Source organism: Manacus candei, unplaced genomic scaffold (assembly GCF_025592945.1).
Source record: "Manacus candei isolate 608988 ecotype Guabito, Panama unplaced genomic scaffold, ASM2559294v1 h1tg000011l, whole genome shotgun sequence".
NCBI lineage: Eukaryota > Metazoa > Chordata > Aves > Passeriformes > Pipridae > Manacus > Manacus candei.
In genome coordinates this window covers 20,248,411-20,265,086 of record NW_026138059.1, presented here as the reverse complement: position 1 = coordinate 20,265,086, position 16,676 = coordinate 20,248,411, and the positions used below count along the sequence as shown (strand labels likewise).

Sequence of the window (16,676 nt, the reverse complement as noted above, 5' to 3'; positions counted from 1 at the left end):
GAGTACTGGGCTTCCCAGTGCAATACAGGCGCAGAGTGACTGGTGTAAGACCAGCTCAGGATCACAAAGATCCTTCAGAAACTTGAGCGTCTCTCATATAAGAAGAGGTTGAGAGATTTAAAATAATATTTTCTTCATGTAAGTAGGCGTTGGCATACCAGAAAAACCTGTCAAAATCACTTTTTTTAAAGCAGAACTTCAAATTAAAGTTACTTTCAGCTATTGATATAAACTCCTTTTATGAACAGTTCTATGAGTTGATTAAAAAATGATACATATATCACTGCAAGATACTAATAATAAATGAGGATGGTACAATTACATGAAAGATAAGATGTATTTTTGATAAGGGAAAAATACTTTTCTTCAAATATTCTGGAAGTTATCAAAGTGCCAGTATTTTTGACATAGCAGTCTTTACTTCCATTTACAAGCAATGATTCTTTGCAGCTGCTGAAACCTCTAGAAAAATAGTTTTCTTTGCTATTACTAAATTCTAATACTGCATTTACTTTAGCAATTCATAAAACACTTGAAACTATTGTTTCAGGAATTTCCAATGTTAGTTAAACTAGTCAAAATATTTTTATCATTCATTTCTTTAGTTTTCCTGGAGACGAAGTGAAATTTTGTAGTTATGTGTTAGTTTTTTAGAAAATGAGCAATAACCTTTGTGAAAATCTTGAGAAATTAAGGGGCAAAATAACTTCCTTCTTTTCTCAATATTTCAGGAAAATGTATAAATTAACAACTTTAAAGCAGATTCTGCCTGACTAACCTGATCAACTTTTATGACAAGGTCACCCTCTTAGTGGATGAGGACCAGGCTGTGGAGGGAGTCTACCTAGACTTTAGTAAAGTATTTGACACTGTTTCCCACAGGATTCTCCCACAGACTCTGGCAGCTCATGGCTTGGACGAGTGCACTGTTCATTGGGCAAAAAACTGGCTGGAAGGTAGGGCTTTGAGAATGGTGGTGAATGGAGTTATATCCAGCTGGTGGACGGCCACTAGTGGGGTTCCCCAAGGCCTAGTGTTGGGGCCAGCCCACTTTTATGTCTTTATTAATGATCTGGACAAGGGGATCGAGTACACCCTCAGTCAGTTTGCAGATAACACCAAGTTGGGTGAGTGTTGATTCCTGGAGGGCAGGAAGGCTCTGTAGAGGACAGGTTGGATCCACGGACCAAGGCCAACAGTATGAGGTTACACAAGGCCAAGTGTACCTGGGTCACAATAGCCCCATGCAGCACTACAGGCGTGGGGCAAAGTGGCTGCAAAGCAGCTCAGCAGAAAAGGACGTGGGGGTCTGGTCGACAGCCAGTTTAACATGAGACAGCAGAGTGCACAGGCAGCCAAGAAGGCCAATGGCATCCCAGCCTGTATCAGAAATAGCGTGGCCAGTGGGACCAGGGCAGTGAGTGTCCGCCTGCACTCAGCACTGGTGAGGCAGCACCTCAAATCCTCTCTTCAGTTTTGAGCCCCTCACTACAAGATAATAAGGTGCTGGAGTGTGTCCAGAGAAGGGTAACGAAGCTGAAGGGTCTAGAGAGTAAGTCCTATGAGGAGCAGCTGAGGGAGCTGGGAATGTTTAGCCTGGAGAAAAGGAGGCTCAGGGTGGCCTTACTGCTCTCTACAACTACCAGAAAGGAGGTTGTGTTGAGGTGGGGACTGGCCTCTTCTCACAGGTAACAAGTGACAGGATAAGAGGAAATGGACTCAATTTGTGCTAGGGTAGGTTTAGACTAGATATTAGGAAAATTTTTTTCTCTGAAAAGGTTGTTGAGCGCTAGAACAGGCTTCCCAGGGAAGTGGTGGATCATCATCCCTGGAACTGTTCAAAAAGCATGTGGATGTGTCACTGAGGACATGGTTTAGTGGTGAACACAGCGGTGCTGGGTTAACAGTTGGACTACATGATCTTAGAGGCCTTTTCCAACCTTAATGTTTCAACAATTCTATGCGTATACCTTTAATAACGACAGAGCTTGTTTATCATATATAAACATATTGGTGGGCAACATTGACAAAAAAAGTGGTAGAGGAATGAAAAGGGAAATATTTAAAGGGAAATATTTTCTTTTGTGTCACATTTTGTAAACTCAAATTTGATATCCGTACTTCTGTTGAGAAGGAACATCTTAATCCTAGACTAATCTAGTTGAGGCCAATAGAGGCTATGCCAAAATGGTGTGTCACTGTACTACAATGTGGATACTCACTCTTCCTTCCTGCATGCATACCTTGCAAGAGGATGCATGGGAAATCTGAACCAGAGAAGAGCTGGGGTATAGTCTGGTGAGAACCATGGTTCTGAAGGACAGTAGAAAAGCAGGGGTAAAGGCCCTGCAACATGACAAGGAACTTGCATGGAACTTAGTTTTAACAGAGGAAACTATGAAATGGAGAAGATACTGTATTACTCATTCAGTGCAAATGAAGGTAGCAGTCCAAAGTCTTAGATGATTTAGCAGTGTGATAAATAAGGAAGGTTGGACAGGAGGGTAGAAATGCATATATAAACTTGATCTCCAGTCAACTTTGCGAATCTGCACCTAAGATTTTCAAGCAATTCAACAGACAGTGGGACTAGCAACCTTTTCTAGGTCTTACTGCAAAATACATTTACATATGCCATCTTGGCTGTTGTATATTTGTGGCTGATTACTCAAATTTTCTTTGGCCCTGTGTGCCTAAAGTTTAACACCCTTTTAAGAACTCAAGGTGCATTGGCAAACAAAACTCCCACACTCATATGCATATCCACTTTACATAGGAATCACAAACACATGAACTCCACTTACAATTGCTGAACAAATGTATCTATTAAACTCAAAACGGACAAATGCTTAGTCAGGTCAACTAATAGAATGTTTCAAATTAGGTGGACTTCAGAAGGAGTTTCCTCACTAGACCCTTTGATTTTCAGTTTGGAGACTCTCAGCTCATTGTAAATCCAGTTCTAAAGATTAAATCCTGCTCTTTTCTGCAATGATCTCTGAGGAAGCTTGAAGACATGCATTCTTCAAAGGCACACCTGAGCATGAAGTCCCAAGAAATTTCAGTAAGAATCAGTTACTCAAATGTTGACCCAGTGAACAAAGTCCAATATATTCAGCTGAACCATTTTGAATGTTTTCTGTCAAATGGAAAATTATTCCTTTCAAATGGATCTACTGAAGGACCAGCAGTTGAAAAAATGCCCGTTTTTAATACACTAAAATCTTAAATATAAGTAAGTCTACAAAGATATGCCATAGATAGACTACATTGTCAACTACAGAAAAAAAAAAGAAAAGAAGTAATAGACAGGAAAAATATTTAGAACCTATCATTTATTTTCGTTTTAAATGTTCACTCTCTCTGCTGATGCAAAAATATCAAAGCAAATATCATAACTAGACATACATGAGCAAATTTCTCTCTTAGCAACTCAGGTGCTAAGTGTATTAAATTAATGAAAGAACCCAATCAGCATCAAAGGAAGGAGAATTTGGCTCGGTAAACATCAAAATTATACTGCATTAAAAAAATATGTGATTTATTTGTCTGTTTATATAGTGGATAAATAAATTGTGAGATTATTTTAAACACAGATAGAGAGTTTTCCAAATCTCACCACGATTCAATTCAGTGATTTTCATCAGGAAGATCCACAGAAACTGATTTAGTGCTAGCAATGACATAGTGTCTCTTCAATTAGCTTGGGACAATTGGGAAACGTATTTATCTGGCATGTGGCAACAGTCAAATAGAACTAGAAAAATGTTGTATCCAAGATAATCCTCAAGATTTTCAGTATGTAAGGAATGCTGAATTAAAAGTCAAACCATGACAATCTCTAAAAGTATATATTTATGAACATTTAGGGTAATGATAGTTCATGAAGGCTTACGAAAACTATAAAAGATATAGCCATGCTTCATGCATCTTAATCTACAGCCATGCATTATCAATAAAGTCCATGGGAGACTGCATTATATCTAAATTTCAAGCAAAAAGCAAAATAACAAAATACACTTTCAATAAACACTGAAATATTAATTACTATTTTAAAATGCGTGGATTTTTAAAATTTAATTTATATTTTAAATAATGCTTGGAGCATTATGCAGTAAACAATTAAACAATTTGAATGAACCAGTGGTTCACATAAAAAGCATGATATGTAAAAGAAATATAAATGAATGAATAGTAGAATCTTTTAATTCTCCACAATTTAGTACAAGTACCATGGAATAATCAGGAAAACTGTTTCTTTTCACAATGTACTCTCCGAAACCAGCATCCTCAATATTCCAGAATGTTGTAAAGAAGCAAAAACAAACAAGCAAAAAAGAAGAAGTAGAAGAAGAAAGCAGGACCATGCTCTTCACCCACGCACCTGGAGGAACAACTCCAATACCATCATCAACATCATAATCTGAGATGTCACTATCACTGATTGGCCGAGATCCTGCACAACAGTAAGGTAAACAAATACCTGAACATCTGGTTGTGTTATAAAATGTAAGAATATGTTCATTTAACATACTACTGAAACTAAAAAGATGATTTAAAGTGAAAACAATAGAGAACTAAACTGCAATGACTAATTGACATTTCACAAGACAGCTGTGCCAATTTAACATCTTACAGCTGCTGCAGCCTCCTTTCCCTTTCTCTTTCTCTCAATTCCTCAGTAATCCTCTACTAGAATAGTTTATCTCACTAAGCCTGCAGAAAGCGAAACTCACATAAAGGAAAAAAATCTCTTTTGTGCTATTTCTGTGAATAAGCTGAATCAGCTTGCTGAACAGGAAGGGAGATGAGGCAGCATATGGTGAGAGAGGGGAAGCGGAAACAGTACTGCCAGCTTTTAGAAAAGCTCAAATATCTCATGAAAACAAACCTTTAATTTGCTCGGTCTATACATATGCTCTGTTTGGGCATGTATGCAGCAATTACAGCAGTATGACATATTTATAATTTATTCCTGAGTGTTCACCAATTCCCTACACATTGGCTGGAGTGAATGACTTCCATGTTTCAAAAAGATCAGAAAATAGCTTCGAAATGTATTTTAAAATAATGCCCTACACCCTTCATATACCTAAATAAATCTTAAATTAATTTAAATTAACAGAGAAGCTACCGTATTCAAATATTTCAATACATTCCTTCTTTTAATGTGTCTCATACAAACCTGAAATCAGACTCATGAAAACAACTGTACTTCCCAAACACATGCATACAATTTCTCTTTGCTGCCACAGTACATATCTTGTCTGATTGTATAATGACCATACCTTTCTATTTAAAAGGAAATTTATGCAAAAAAAACTCTGAACAATTTTCTTCTGCCATAGAAAACCAATCAATTGCAGCAGTTTTCACCTACTTGAAAGCTATACATCGCAAGCATAAGGCTGGCATGTCATAATGTCATAATTTACATCTCCTTTCTGCCACACATTTTCATTATTTTTAAAGACTATGAAGTAGTATTTTTATCTTGTATAAGGAATTTAAATACCCTTATACCATATATAGCATTTAAAATTTAAAAGAGTTTAATGGAATTTGGACCTACTTTGTAATTTTTTGCTAGTGCTTTCTCCACCATGAACATGTCTTCTTGGCATGAAAGGTGATGGCTGAGGCAGAGGTAGTGAAGATTCATCATGTGTCTGTAGCTTATACCAATGTGGTTCATCATCTAAAAGTGCTGTCTCCAGCTCTATAAGAATCTAGTATAAAAATCATCAGGTTTTAATTTTACTTTTTGAAGGCACACACAGAAACATATAAAATATACATATACATATGGATTCAATGAACTCAAAAGAAATATGATTGTATGTATCACCTCTCCAAGAAATTCACTCTCTTCTTCTTGTACTCTTGGCTGGTCCCACACAGTTATTTCAAGCATTCGTTCTCTAAAATCTCTACGATGTACATGTGAGTAGAGAAAAGTTTGGTTCCATTTTGGCTCTAGACTTTTCTTTACTGTTTTGGTCCTTCTTTTACTCTTATCACTGAAACATAAATAGTGATTGTAAATTGTCTGTAGAGATAAATCGCAAAATGCCATCTACTCATTAGCACTCAACCGTTTTCATTCTTTCTGATCTGATAATGCCTACATGAAAAAAGCATTTGCTGTACAGTGAATTGCATTCATACAAAAGTCCACAAAGTTAACTTGATACTGACTTGCATGATTGAAGCGCAGTTTTTTGTTATAAATTATCTAGCTGTAAAAAGTTGTAAAAAGGAGTTCTTTACTTCATAATCATTCATTAAAAGTTAATTCAATACATGGTAAATTACAACATAATTTTCTAAACTGAAATTCTACTACCTTCTGTCTGGAAGAAAATACATTTTTACATAGGGATTTCTGGGGCGTCCATCTACTCTTGGTGGCAAATCTGTTGCTTGAAGAACATTTACTATTAACTGATGTCCCACTTTGTCATACCAGAGTTTAACCTAGAAGAATCAAGTTAACATTACTGAAAATGAAGAAAAACCAGAATTTTCAGAATGCATCACAATAACCACAATGTAAAAGTAACCATTGTTTTTTCTAAGAGACAATAAGATGTTTTTATTTCAAATCCCTTAATATTTAACTTTGATGAAAAAGATGATGGTGTATACCTGACTTTTTTATTTACCACATCTGAATAAAATGGTGGTGCCTGATTACACTTACATTATTTACTATACTACATAATCTTATATCTGTGAGTGCATTTAAACCATCATATATCTTAGCTCTGAAGCTTAAAACTACATTAAACAGTAAGCCCTGAATGCAGCTAAACTCAAGACATAGTTGAAATCTATGCACTCAAATTTGTAACCCTTTCAAATATTCTTATGAAAAATATAATATAAAGCTAAATAATTTCTTAAGAGAATCATAATATTATGAAATTTTTGAGCCTGCTGTATACTTAGAAATTAATACGATCAATATAAAAATGTAAGAATGTACAAAACAAAGTACTTACAGTATATTTAATAAGAAGAACATCAATTAGTATTACAGGCAGTTCCAAGATGTACTGTGTATCTAAATTAAAATGCACTACTGAATGCACTAACAACGCTTAACAAATGCTTAACAAATACACAGCTCTTTAAATGCCCCCTTAAAGAGGATAAAGTTATACTATCCATAATGAGGATAAAGTAATACTTATGCTTGTTATCTGCAGATTACTGGGCAGGTACAGAAAAGTCACCATTTTCAGTGCAGGGGCCCCAAGATGCCAAGTTCCAAGACACTTTTACGGGCTCCTTTCAAGGTAAATTCCTGTGCTCTTCAGGTATTAAGACAATTCCTTACTTCCACTATGATTACAGTACTGGCTTGTGAGTGCATAGAGAAGGTGTTAAAAACATTTGAAAGATGTTAGTCTTTAGCAGCAACAGACATTTCTCTTGATCTCCCAACAGACCTTGGGAATGTGCAGGGCTGAGGACCAGCACTTCATAAATTTCAATTAACAACTCAAGAAACAAAATATGCTCACAGAAAGCTGGCCTGGTAGGACTTGTGGTGCATCCCGTAGGGCTCCAGGGCTGGTCGGAGATATAACAGAAATAGAAGGCCTTTCCATCTTCTGAGATTCAAAAGAACTTGAACCTAAAACCAAGTGAGAAACAAATGAAGTTACCATTCCAAATTTTGAAGCAAATTTGGATAACTTATGAATTGCTTTTTCTTTGAATTGTATAAAGTTTGTACTTATACACACTATAACTGGATTAATAGGCAGAAAGATTTTAAACTGATGTAGACAGTATGGTGAAAAGACTGCCTGCTTACCCTTACCCCAGATTAAACCTGTCATTTTTTGTGTTATTTGAAGTAACATATAAAAAAGTGTTCCTCATATATCATTGACAAACCATAGCAAGTGTTGTAAATAAAATATTGTTCTCTGATAGAAATATACATCTTCCTTCCCACCCAAACTATTCTGATCGTATGATCTCAAATCTTTGATGAATAAACCATATCTGCTTTATGGTTTATATTTCTGGTAGCCTCTGAAATTTTAATAGGAAGCTGTGCAGCACATGCATCTGGCATGCAGGGTGTTCCAGCAAGTGCTGAACATTATCAACTTTCCACCAGTGAAACAGAGCCCTCAGTAATGATATGAGCTCATGACAGGTTTAACAGCACTTGTTGACTGCACGAGGCCCTGTCCCAGGGAGCATTTCTGGTTGCATCTCAGAACAGGCTCAGATGACAAAGGAGTGGGAGCCACGGCCCTCACATACGCAAGCTAACTACGTTCAAATGGCAGAGCTGAAAAGAACACCCTTCTTTTGAAGCATGACACACAAAAAATTCACCTAACCAGCACTTATCTAAGAACACTGTCAAGAAAAAGAGAAGCAAGAACACTGGGCTTATGCTGAATGGTGCAGGAGGTGAAATCCCAACACCATTTGTACTTTTGGCAGTCTCTTATACCTGTTTTCTCTCTTTTGTTAGGGCAAGTAAATGACTGTTTTGGGCCATAGCATATATACAAGTAGGGTACTAACAACAAAAGGTATAGAAGAAAATAAGGAAATTATGCTAACATTTGAAATCTGTATAGCTCTATTAAAATCTGTATTGCTTCACATTTAACACACAAGACCAAAACCCACCGAATTTTGTCACACAAAAATCTCAGCACCAATGTGATTTCCAGTGATCATCTTTCATATAAATTCATAGAATTTCAAAAGACTCAAGAAAATTTATAGCTGAAACAATTGTGCTAGGTACATTATCATGCTTAGAAGACAGAACAAGGAGTGTACTCACTAGACTCTAATGGGGGGTGAGAAGTCTCAGGAATCCGTGGAATATCACTAAAATGTGAACACGTAGTAATTAGAAACAACAGTGATCAACTTCAGCTGTGACAAATACACTTCTGGAACAGTTTTAGGATCTGTTTCTGTTCTAATGGGTTACAAGGAAAGAAAGAGGAAATATCTAAAATCATACTTTCCACGAGCATTCACAAAAATCTTACTAATGCAAACTACTTCTTTTGGGTTAAGGAACTATCAGATGTACCAATATGAGCACTGCAATGTTAATATTGTGGATGGATTACATGATACTTTTACAACCAGAATAAAGTAAGAGAGCTCTTAGGAAGAGAACGGTGGCAAAACGAAGCACAGCTATGGATGTTCAACTATTTTTGGAGGAATAAAAATCAAAAAAATAAGACAAAGATTAACTCACTAGTAATTTTTATATAAACGTCTCAAGGAGTTCAAAGAATGAAACTGATGAAAATGTCTTAAAATAATAAAAAAGAAAAACAAATGACATTAGCAATGTTAGACAAACGGGATAATGCATTTTTCCAAAAGATTAAAAAAAAAATCAAACTATTTTACAGTTGGGTATGGACATTTTTCAACATACACATACCCAGCACATATACAGGCAATAAGCAAAATCAAACTGGTTAAGTGCACAAATATATATCAAATTTTGTCATCAACAAATTTACACTTCTATCCAAATGTGGATGATGCTAGCTTCTGGTTCTCTTCTATTCCTAGCCATCATTGAAAATGCATTGCAAGAGCAAGAAACAACTGCTATTGTACAAATCTTAGTAAAGCAGATGAGCAGGAAAATGGAAACAAATGTCTTCGGTGAATTACTCCAAAATATTTTCATCCAAACAAACTAATCCAAAATTGGAACTACAATAACATTTCTGAAGAAGATTTACAAGATTTTTTAAGTCTATAGTTGAGCATTTTAAAGGTATTCAGGCATTTGTCTGTTCAGTGAAACACTATTTTACTGACTTGGAAGTCAATAAAATTAAGACTCCTAGGTATATAAAAGTCACTTATGAAAAAGAAACAGACACTTGTATCAGAAAAGGAATGTTGCAGTGCCCAATCAATCTTAAATTCACTTTTCATGTCCTACATTTTAAACTTATGGTGCCTGTGTTTTAAAACAGACTATTTCAGCTCTGAGTTAATGTCTCACATTAGCTTACATCTCATATCACTAAACAAGAATGTGCTTCTCCTTGTCTTGACTTTGTAAGACAAGGGTAATGTGGTTTCCTCAAACTCATGGAAATATAACTGAATTAGACATTCTTGACATGGCACAGCACTACTTTACAAACATATGAACAGATTAATGACCTGATGCACAGCAGAGCTGCTATGCAGACTTCTTCCTCATAACATTTTCTCTCTTTGCAGAGGAGTATTTTGAGGGCATTTTTCCCCACCTGAAATATTTACTTACCATACTCAAACAGATTTTTCTGTTCAATACAATGTTAAGTTTGCAATGTTTTCTTGTGCTAGAATATGAACACTCTCATCTGCAGTACTGGTAAATGACAAAAACAATCACACCTTTCCTAATACTTTACTTATCAGACAGAAAATAATTGAAAATACAATTTTAAAAATGCATTTGTCTAAACTCTTTGATTCCTTGACAGAAAAAATACGAGGTAGATAGAACATAAATTTCAATTCCAGACAAAATACACGGTTCAATAGAAATGTTATTTGAAATCTCTAAAACTTAACAGTACAATGGACAGGTTTTAAAAAATATATATACATATAATTTATATATATAAAAGACATAGTATTTAGATATATATTTGTATAGAGAGACATATATTATGCATGTGCATGTGTGTGTATATATATACAAATTATTGCCAGAAAATCTCTTCCCTAATATATTTATCTTGTTTAAGTAGAGCTTCACAGTGCAAGGCACAAAAATAAAATTAAAAAATAGATAAGGAAAGAAAGTATGCACTGATCACCAAACTTGTGTCAGAGTATTCTAATAAGCTCTGTAACAGTTCTGCTTTCTGCTGTTGATTTTAAAATGTACCGAAGTATACCTATCCTTCTATCTATATGTGAATTTCTTACAAATTCAATAATCCAGTTTACATAATAATTTCTTAAATGTTAGATGCACAAAAGAAAGGTAACTGGAGTACTAGACTATCAAATATGTGAGTGGTATTTTTTTAACGTTAGCATTTTATTAAAGAATGAAAATTCTAAAAGGAAACTATAACCTAAAACTTTTTATGTAAAAAAATTGGTCTTATCTAGCCAGCTTTTAATTTTGGATTGCAGAAAATATTCTGAAATTATGATTTACAAAAAAGCTCTTCAGAAGAAGCACTAGCTCATGACTTAAAATATTAAAAATTAGACTAGTCAAAGAAAATTATAAAAACAAAGTGAAAAGTTGCACAACTGTAATTTCACTCCCCTTTTGGAGTAATATGAATGTGAGAAAAGTAGTGTGAGACACGCATCCAGTAAAGAGCTCCCAACATCAAACTTTGTCTTTCCATCTCTACCTTGGAAGGCTAAGGTACTTTGTGGTCTTATGTGATATTACACGTTTTTATCTTATGTCTGATCCTTTCACACTCAATGAATACATAAATTACACCAAATACCTTAGGTTGAAACTACTCTGCAGATATATGGTTTGTGAGACATATATTTTGTAAAACACAGGAACAGCTATAATTTCTCTGACTGATATAGTCAGAAGGCAAACCTAATTCAAACGTGGCTCTAACCCACACTTTTTCAGGTTGCTCTAGGAACAGACGTATCATCTTCTTCACCCTAGAGAGTTTTAGAAGAGTTTCTGAGTACCTCTCCCCGATGCTCACTCTGCTATTTCCAAAACCATTCCTTCCCATCAGAACCTGTAGATCAATCTGCAATATGCACTAATTGCAACACTTGAGAAGCTCTCTGGAGTTCAGTACTGCCTGGTTTATGATGGAGGTTCAGCCCCCTTGCAGGGACCTAGAGCACAGTAATGGTGCCCACATAGAGGAGCTGAATCACACCAGAAAAACAACACTTCCAGCAGTTTTGGAAATCCAAGCAAAGATAGCTAGCATCCGACAAAGAAAAGAAAGGTAAAGGAAAAAAAACATTTGTTTTACCTGCACTATCCCATAGAGCTCATCCAAGCACACAAGAGACAGTTAGTTACCATGCCACGTTTCTTCTCCAAAAAGCACACTGCCAGAGGATTTTCTATGCTGTCCTATGTTAACCACCTCTCACATTGTATGCATATTCAGAGGTAATTCTTCCCCTCATATTTAGATAGCCAACCCAATAATTCTACTTTTTATAGGTTTCTTATCTACCTTGTGTTGCAGTCATTAGCACTAGTGCCAATTAGCTTCTATGCAGTTTTCATGGTACTATTGTGGTTATATTGTTTATTATTGTTATGCCTTCATCTGCTAATAGTGTTATGTGCTTCACATTTTTCTCTAATAAACATCCTACAATCATCCATTACTCAAAATTACATTTGCTGGTAGACACAGAAATCCAAATTTACAAGACTGAGCAAATTGTTTGGACAGCAATTTTGTAACTGGCAGTCTAATTTGCGGGCAGTCTAATTTGTGTGCTTACAGTCCTTCCATTATTCACTTAAAACAAACTGTGTTATATTTTGGCTTTTTAGACCTAATATGCTAGGAATTTTTAAATCAAGACCATTAACTGTTCTGCCACATTATTTGCATTATTAATACTGAGAGATGAAAACACTTAAATTATGCAGACAAAATAACATTTTTTGAGCCTTTCGGGAACCTATTCCCTCACAGGAATTTAAGCTGTAATGGATTATCACTTCATGCTGTATAAAGCAGCTTCAATTTTGCTGAGTCAGCGTCTAAAGTAGCCACCAGAACTTTGATATACCAAATTTGCTGGATGGGATGAAATAAAATTCCTGGTCATGAGCTTGAAACAATGTCATAGTTTGCTAAAGAAGACAAGGTGAAGGTAGGGAGAAAATCAAAGTAATCTGTTAATGCAAGAAAAGCATTTCCCATTATACAACACAATTTACATAGATTATTAAAAAAAAAAAGCCTGTGCAGTATGCTCTTTCTTTTTGTTTAATAATATCAGAATTTCCTCTGTTGTATGTCTGAAATTTTTGTTTATTTTAAGACAACAGACAGGTAAATCCCAATCTGATACAAAACAACAGGGCTTTGACTCATTACTGCTGGAAAAAAAAGATCTGTAAATTTCAAAGTTATATGTTCTAGTCACTTTGGGATATTCATTTGTTCTTCTCGTTAAAAAAACCCAAAACAACCCAACCCTCAAGCAAAAGAAAAAAAATTGAGACACAGCTTTACATGAATAGTGTTACATTACATAAAAAACCTCCATGCCAAGACTCCATTTATCTCAAAATAAAAGCACAATCTGATGTGCTCTATTTTTACTATATATGGGAAAACTATGCATGCGTCAGCCAAAGCAAAACTTTACATTTTATTGGTACTATTTCTGGGTGCATTTTTTAAGTGTAAAATCCACTGCTCATATTCAGGAACGTTCTTTGATTTTAAACACACTTCCAAAAAGTGTAGTATGTTCTTTCAGTTTTTTTCAGGAATATGTCACTGGAATGAGGTCCCCTTGTACTTCATTTTTCAAAATTATTAGATTTATCAAATATGTAAACTAAAATAATTCAACGGGCTTAGTATTGAAATACTAAAAAAAGTTTTAATACTTTAAAGTTTGACACATAACATTTGCAATTATATTGATCAAATTATTTAAAATACTAATCTAGAACTTTGCTTTTACATCAGTTGTACAAATAATTTTCCAGGTCTTCTTCCACTGAGACATGGAATTAAGTCATGTCCAGTATCAACATATCTCTTTTTTGATCATTTGATCATAAAAACTCGACTTCAAAAATTCTTTTAAGGCATTTTATTTTAAATTACAAAGATGTAGGATTGAATTTGCAATTTTCAGTCTAGAACGTCTGCTCATTTATCTTACTCAAAAAATGTAAAATAAGGTTTTTATTCCCCCACAGTCTTCATCTGTGGGGGATCATTCAAAGGCATAATCTATTTGCAAAATATAGCTACATACACAGAGTATAGACAAAATCAAAAATCAAAATGTAAAAGAAGAATGTTTTAATCAGAAATAAAATAGCTTTTTGTTTCTAAAGCTGAAAATATATCATTTGAGACAAGTAAAAATTATAATTAGGATGAAAAATAGCAAATTCAAAATGAAATAATCACGTGTAAGGAGGAGACAGTTTATCATCTATCTATAGGGCAGTTATTTAGAGATATACAGTGACTGCACATGAAATCTAAGAAGGTGACAAACTATAAGAAGATTTAAAGCCTTTTAATTTGAATTTTTTTTAACTAGCCAAGATTCACTTTTTATTGTTAATCACATGACTCTGTTCTGCAATATAAATGTGAATTTAAAATATATGATTCATATTCACTCCCGTAACACAGCTCAAAACATTCTTGATATCAATAAAACAACTATGACAATTGCAGGGCCAACCCCTCTAATCTTAGCAATTCAAACAGATTTTATTTTCTTTCTACGCTCTATTTGGGCTATCAAGAATATAAGAATTGTTATGAAGCTTGATTCATAATAAATGAAAAAAAAGATTATAAACATAAAATGTTAATGCTAATATTTGATGAAATCTTTTATTTCCATTTTTGACTTTGATGACAATCATTTAAGGATAAATACAGTATTTTCAATTTAGTGTTACGTTTCCTTTTTTAAGCTCTTCAAAGAAGACCTGTTTAAAATCCTACTAGCATTGACTTCTTAGGAACCTGAAATGCTTCTCTATAACTCATGAAGACTTGTATAATTTATTCTGATCTAGTGAAGCTGAAAACCTGAAAACCATGCTGAAAAGCAGAGGCTTACTTAATTCACCAATTTTCCTTTGCCACCTGGCAAACACCGTCAGGTTCCTTTGACCATACAGAGAACAACATTTATACTTATATATACATATACATTTGTCGCTGCAAAGATCCAAGATTGTAAATGGTAGTGAAGAAAATGGAATATATTGAATGTCAGTAATAGAAAGTGAATCATATTCCATTGTTAAGCAATAAAAAATAATGAACTCACAAATAATCCCTTTAGAAGACCCATTAGCAGAAATAATAACTGTGCTTAAGAAACAAGTCTTTAGCCTTACCCAATAGGCCTTGAAACAATAATTTCAACTTGAGGTTCTGATTTTGATTCTAAAATAATGTTGTAAACTTCTTCATTTGTAGCTCCAGGTAACGGTTTACCATTCCATTCTAGAACTTCATCTCCTTGAATTTAAAGAGAAGTTTATTTCATTTTCATATTTTTTATAAAGAATGAAATTTATATTAGCAAGTAACATTACCTGAAATAATTTAAGAAGCTGTGCTGAAACAAAAAAAAAAGGGTTTTGAGACACTATCAAGGCTTCTTTCTCTGAACACTTTGTAAACACAAAACGAATTAAAGAAACCACTTGTGCAAAGTATTAAGTATTTCCAAAATAATACAGGACCTATTATTGTGCTATGAAATGAAATTATTTTTAAAAGAGCCTTTATTAAGTAGCTGTAATGAACCTGGAAAATAGGTTAATCTTCAAAAAATAAAAACATAAATACCTACTATTAAGCCTTTAAAAATCATGATGTTTTATTACAATTTACATACTCTACATCTTGATTTCCCTACAGAAAGGACAGCCTTCACTATCTATGTCAAACAAATCAAAAATAAAAGCAATGAGTGAGCCCCTGTCTCCTGAGGATGCTGGGGGGGACACAAAGGAAAACGTGAACTGAAAGTCATTTAGATAATCTTCTTTTTTCAGTTCGTCATTTCTAAAATTTAAACAGTATGTACATTACATTACAATTTGGCCTTTTTATAAAAAGGTGAAAATCTTGAAGTATTTTTTCTGAAGAAAGATCAGTATATACAATTAGGCTGCAGGAACCGTAGGGTACGTTTTATCTCTTACACCCCATCATACGCAGCAGTCAAAAATTCATAACCACTCTCTCATGCCAAAGTATTTTATTAAATTTATTGTCTCTATTGACAATGGCTTTTATGACAATGACTTTATCAGACTCAGTCAGAAAAAACCCTTCACATTCTGGCTCTGCTCCTTTCTGAGGAGACACAAGCCTAATGATCAAACTTGCACTTGTTAAGAAGCCAAGAAAAACTATCCTAACTTAAGTCCTATCTAATAAAACATATTGCTTCAATTTCTCCTTCTGTTCAGCGATTGTCAGTCCTTTTTCCAAAACAGTCTATATTTTGGTACTTTAAGAAAGTACTCTACAGGATATATCCACAGGAATATCCACACGATATTCCACTGGCTTTCAAAGCATTCTTTAAAACATGAGTGCTTGCTAATGACAGATTTAACAAATGTTTGCTGACTTAAGTTTAATTTTCTACCACGCTGTTTAGATAATATGTTTTAAAATACTTCCGATATTTATTACATAACATTCTGTTGGGGGGGAACAAGAATTAGATACTGCCTAGGAATTTCCTTTCAAATATATGCAACCTAGTGAAAACAGACGCAGTTTCTTCTGCAATTCTGACTCAATTTTAAAGCTAACAACTGTTATAAACTAACACTTCTTTTTCCCCCTAAAATAAAATCTAATTTCTTCAGAGATAACTTTAGAGATAAAAGCATCCCAGTCATGAAAAGGAACAAGAGGCAGTCGGCTTTGCAATAGCTACAATTTTAAGGG

General features: G+C 34.4%; 1 protein-coding gene across 50 annotated transcripts in view; it reads right to left on the bottom strand.

Annotated features, from left to right (window-relative positions):
* Positions 1–16,676, bottom strand: part of RIMS1 (regulating synaptic membrane exocytosis 1) — a 322,306-nt gene that overhangs the window by 115,664 nt on the left and 189,966 nt on the right. For 49 of the 50 annotated variants that reach the window (XM_051777693.1, XM_051777692.1, XM_051777643.1 and 46 more), the window contains 7 exons: positions 15,101–15,224; positions 8,825–8,871; positions 7,530–7,642; positions 6,347–6,477; positions 5,849–6,020; positions 5,573–5,729; positions 4,385–4,456 (listed from right to left, as the gene is read on the bottom strand). In XM_051777693.1, coding sequence (XP_051633653.1) covers positions 4,385–4,456; positions 5,573–5,729; positions 5,849–6,020; positions 6,347–6,477; positions 7,530–7,642; positions 8,825–8,871; positions 15,101–15,224 — 816 coding nt within the window. The remainder of the gene's footprint in view (positions 1–4,384; positions 4,457–5,572; positions 5,730–5,848; positions 6,021–6,346; positions 6,478–7,529; positions 7,643–8,824; positions 8,872–15,100; positions 15,225–16,676) is intronic. The other variant, XM_051777646.1, reaches the window with a different exon arrangement.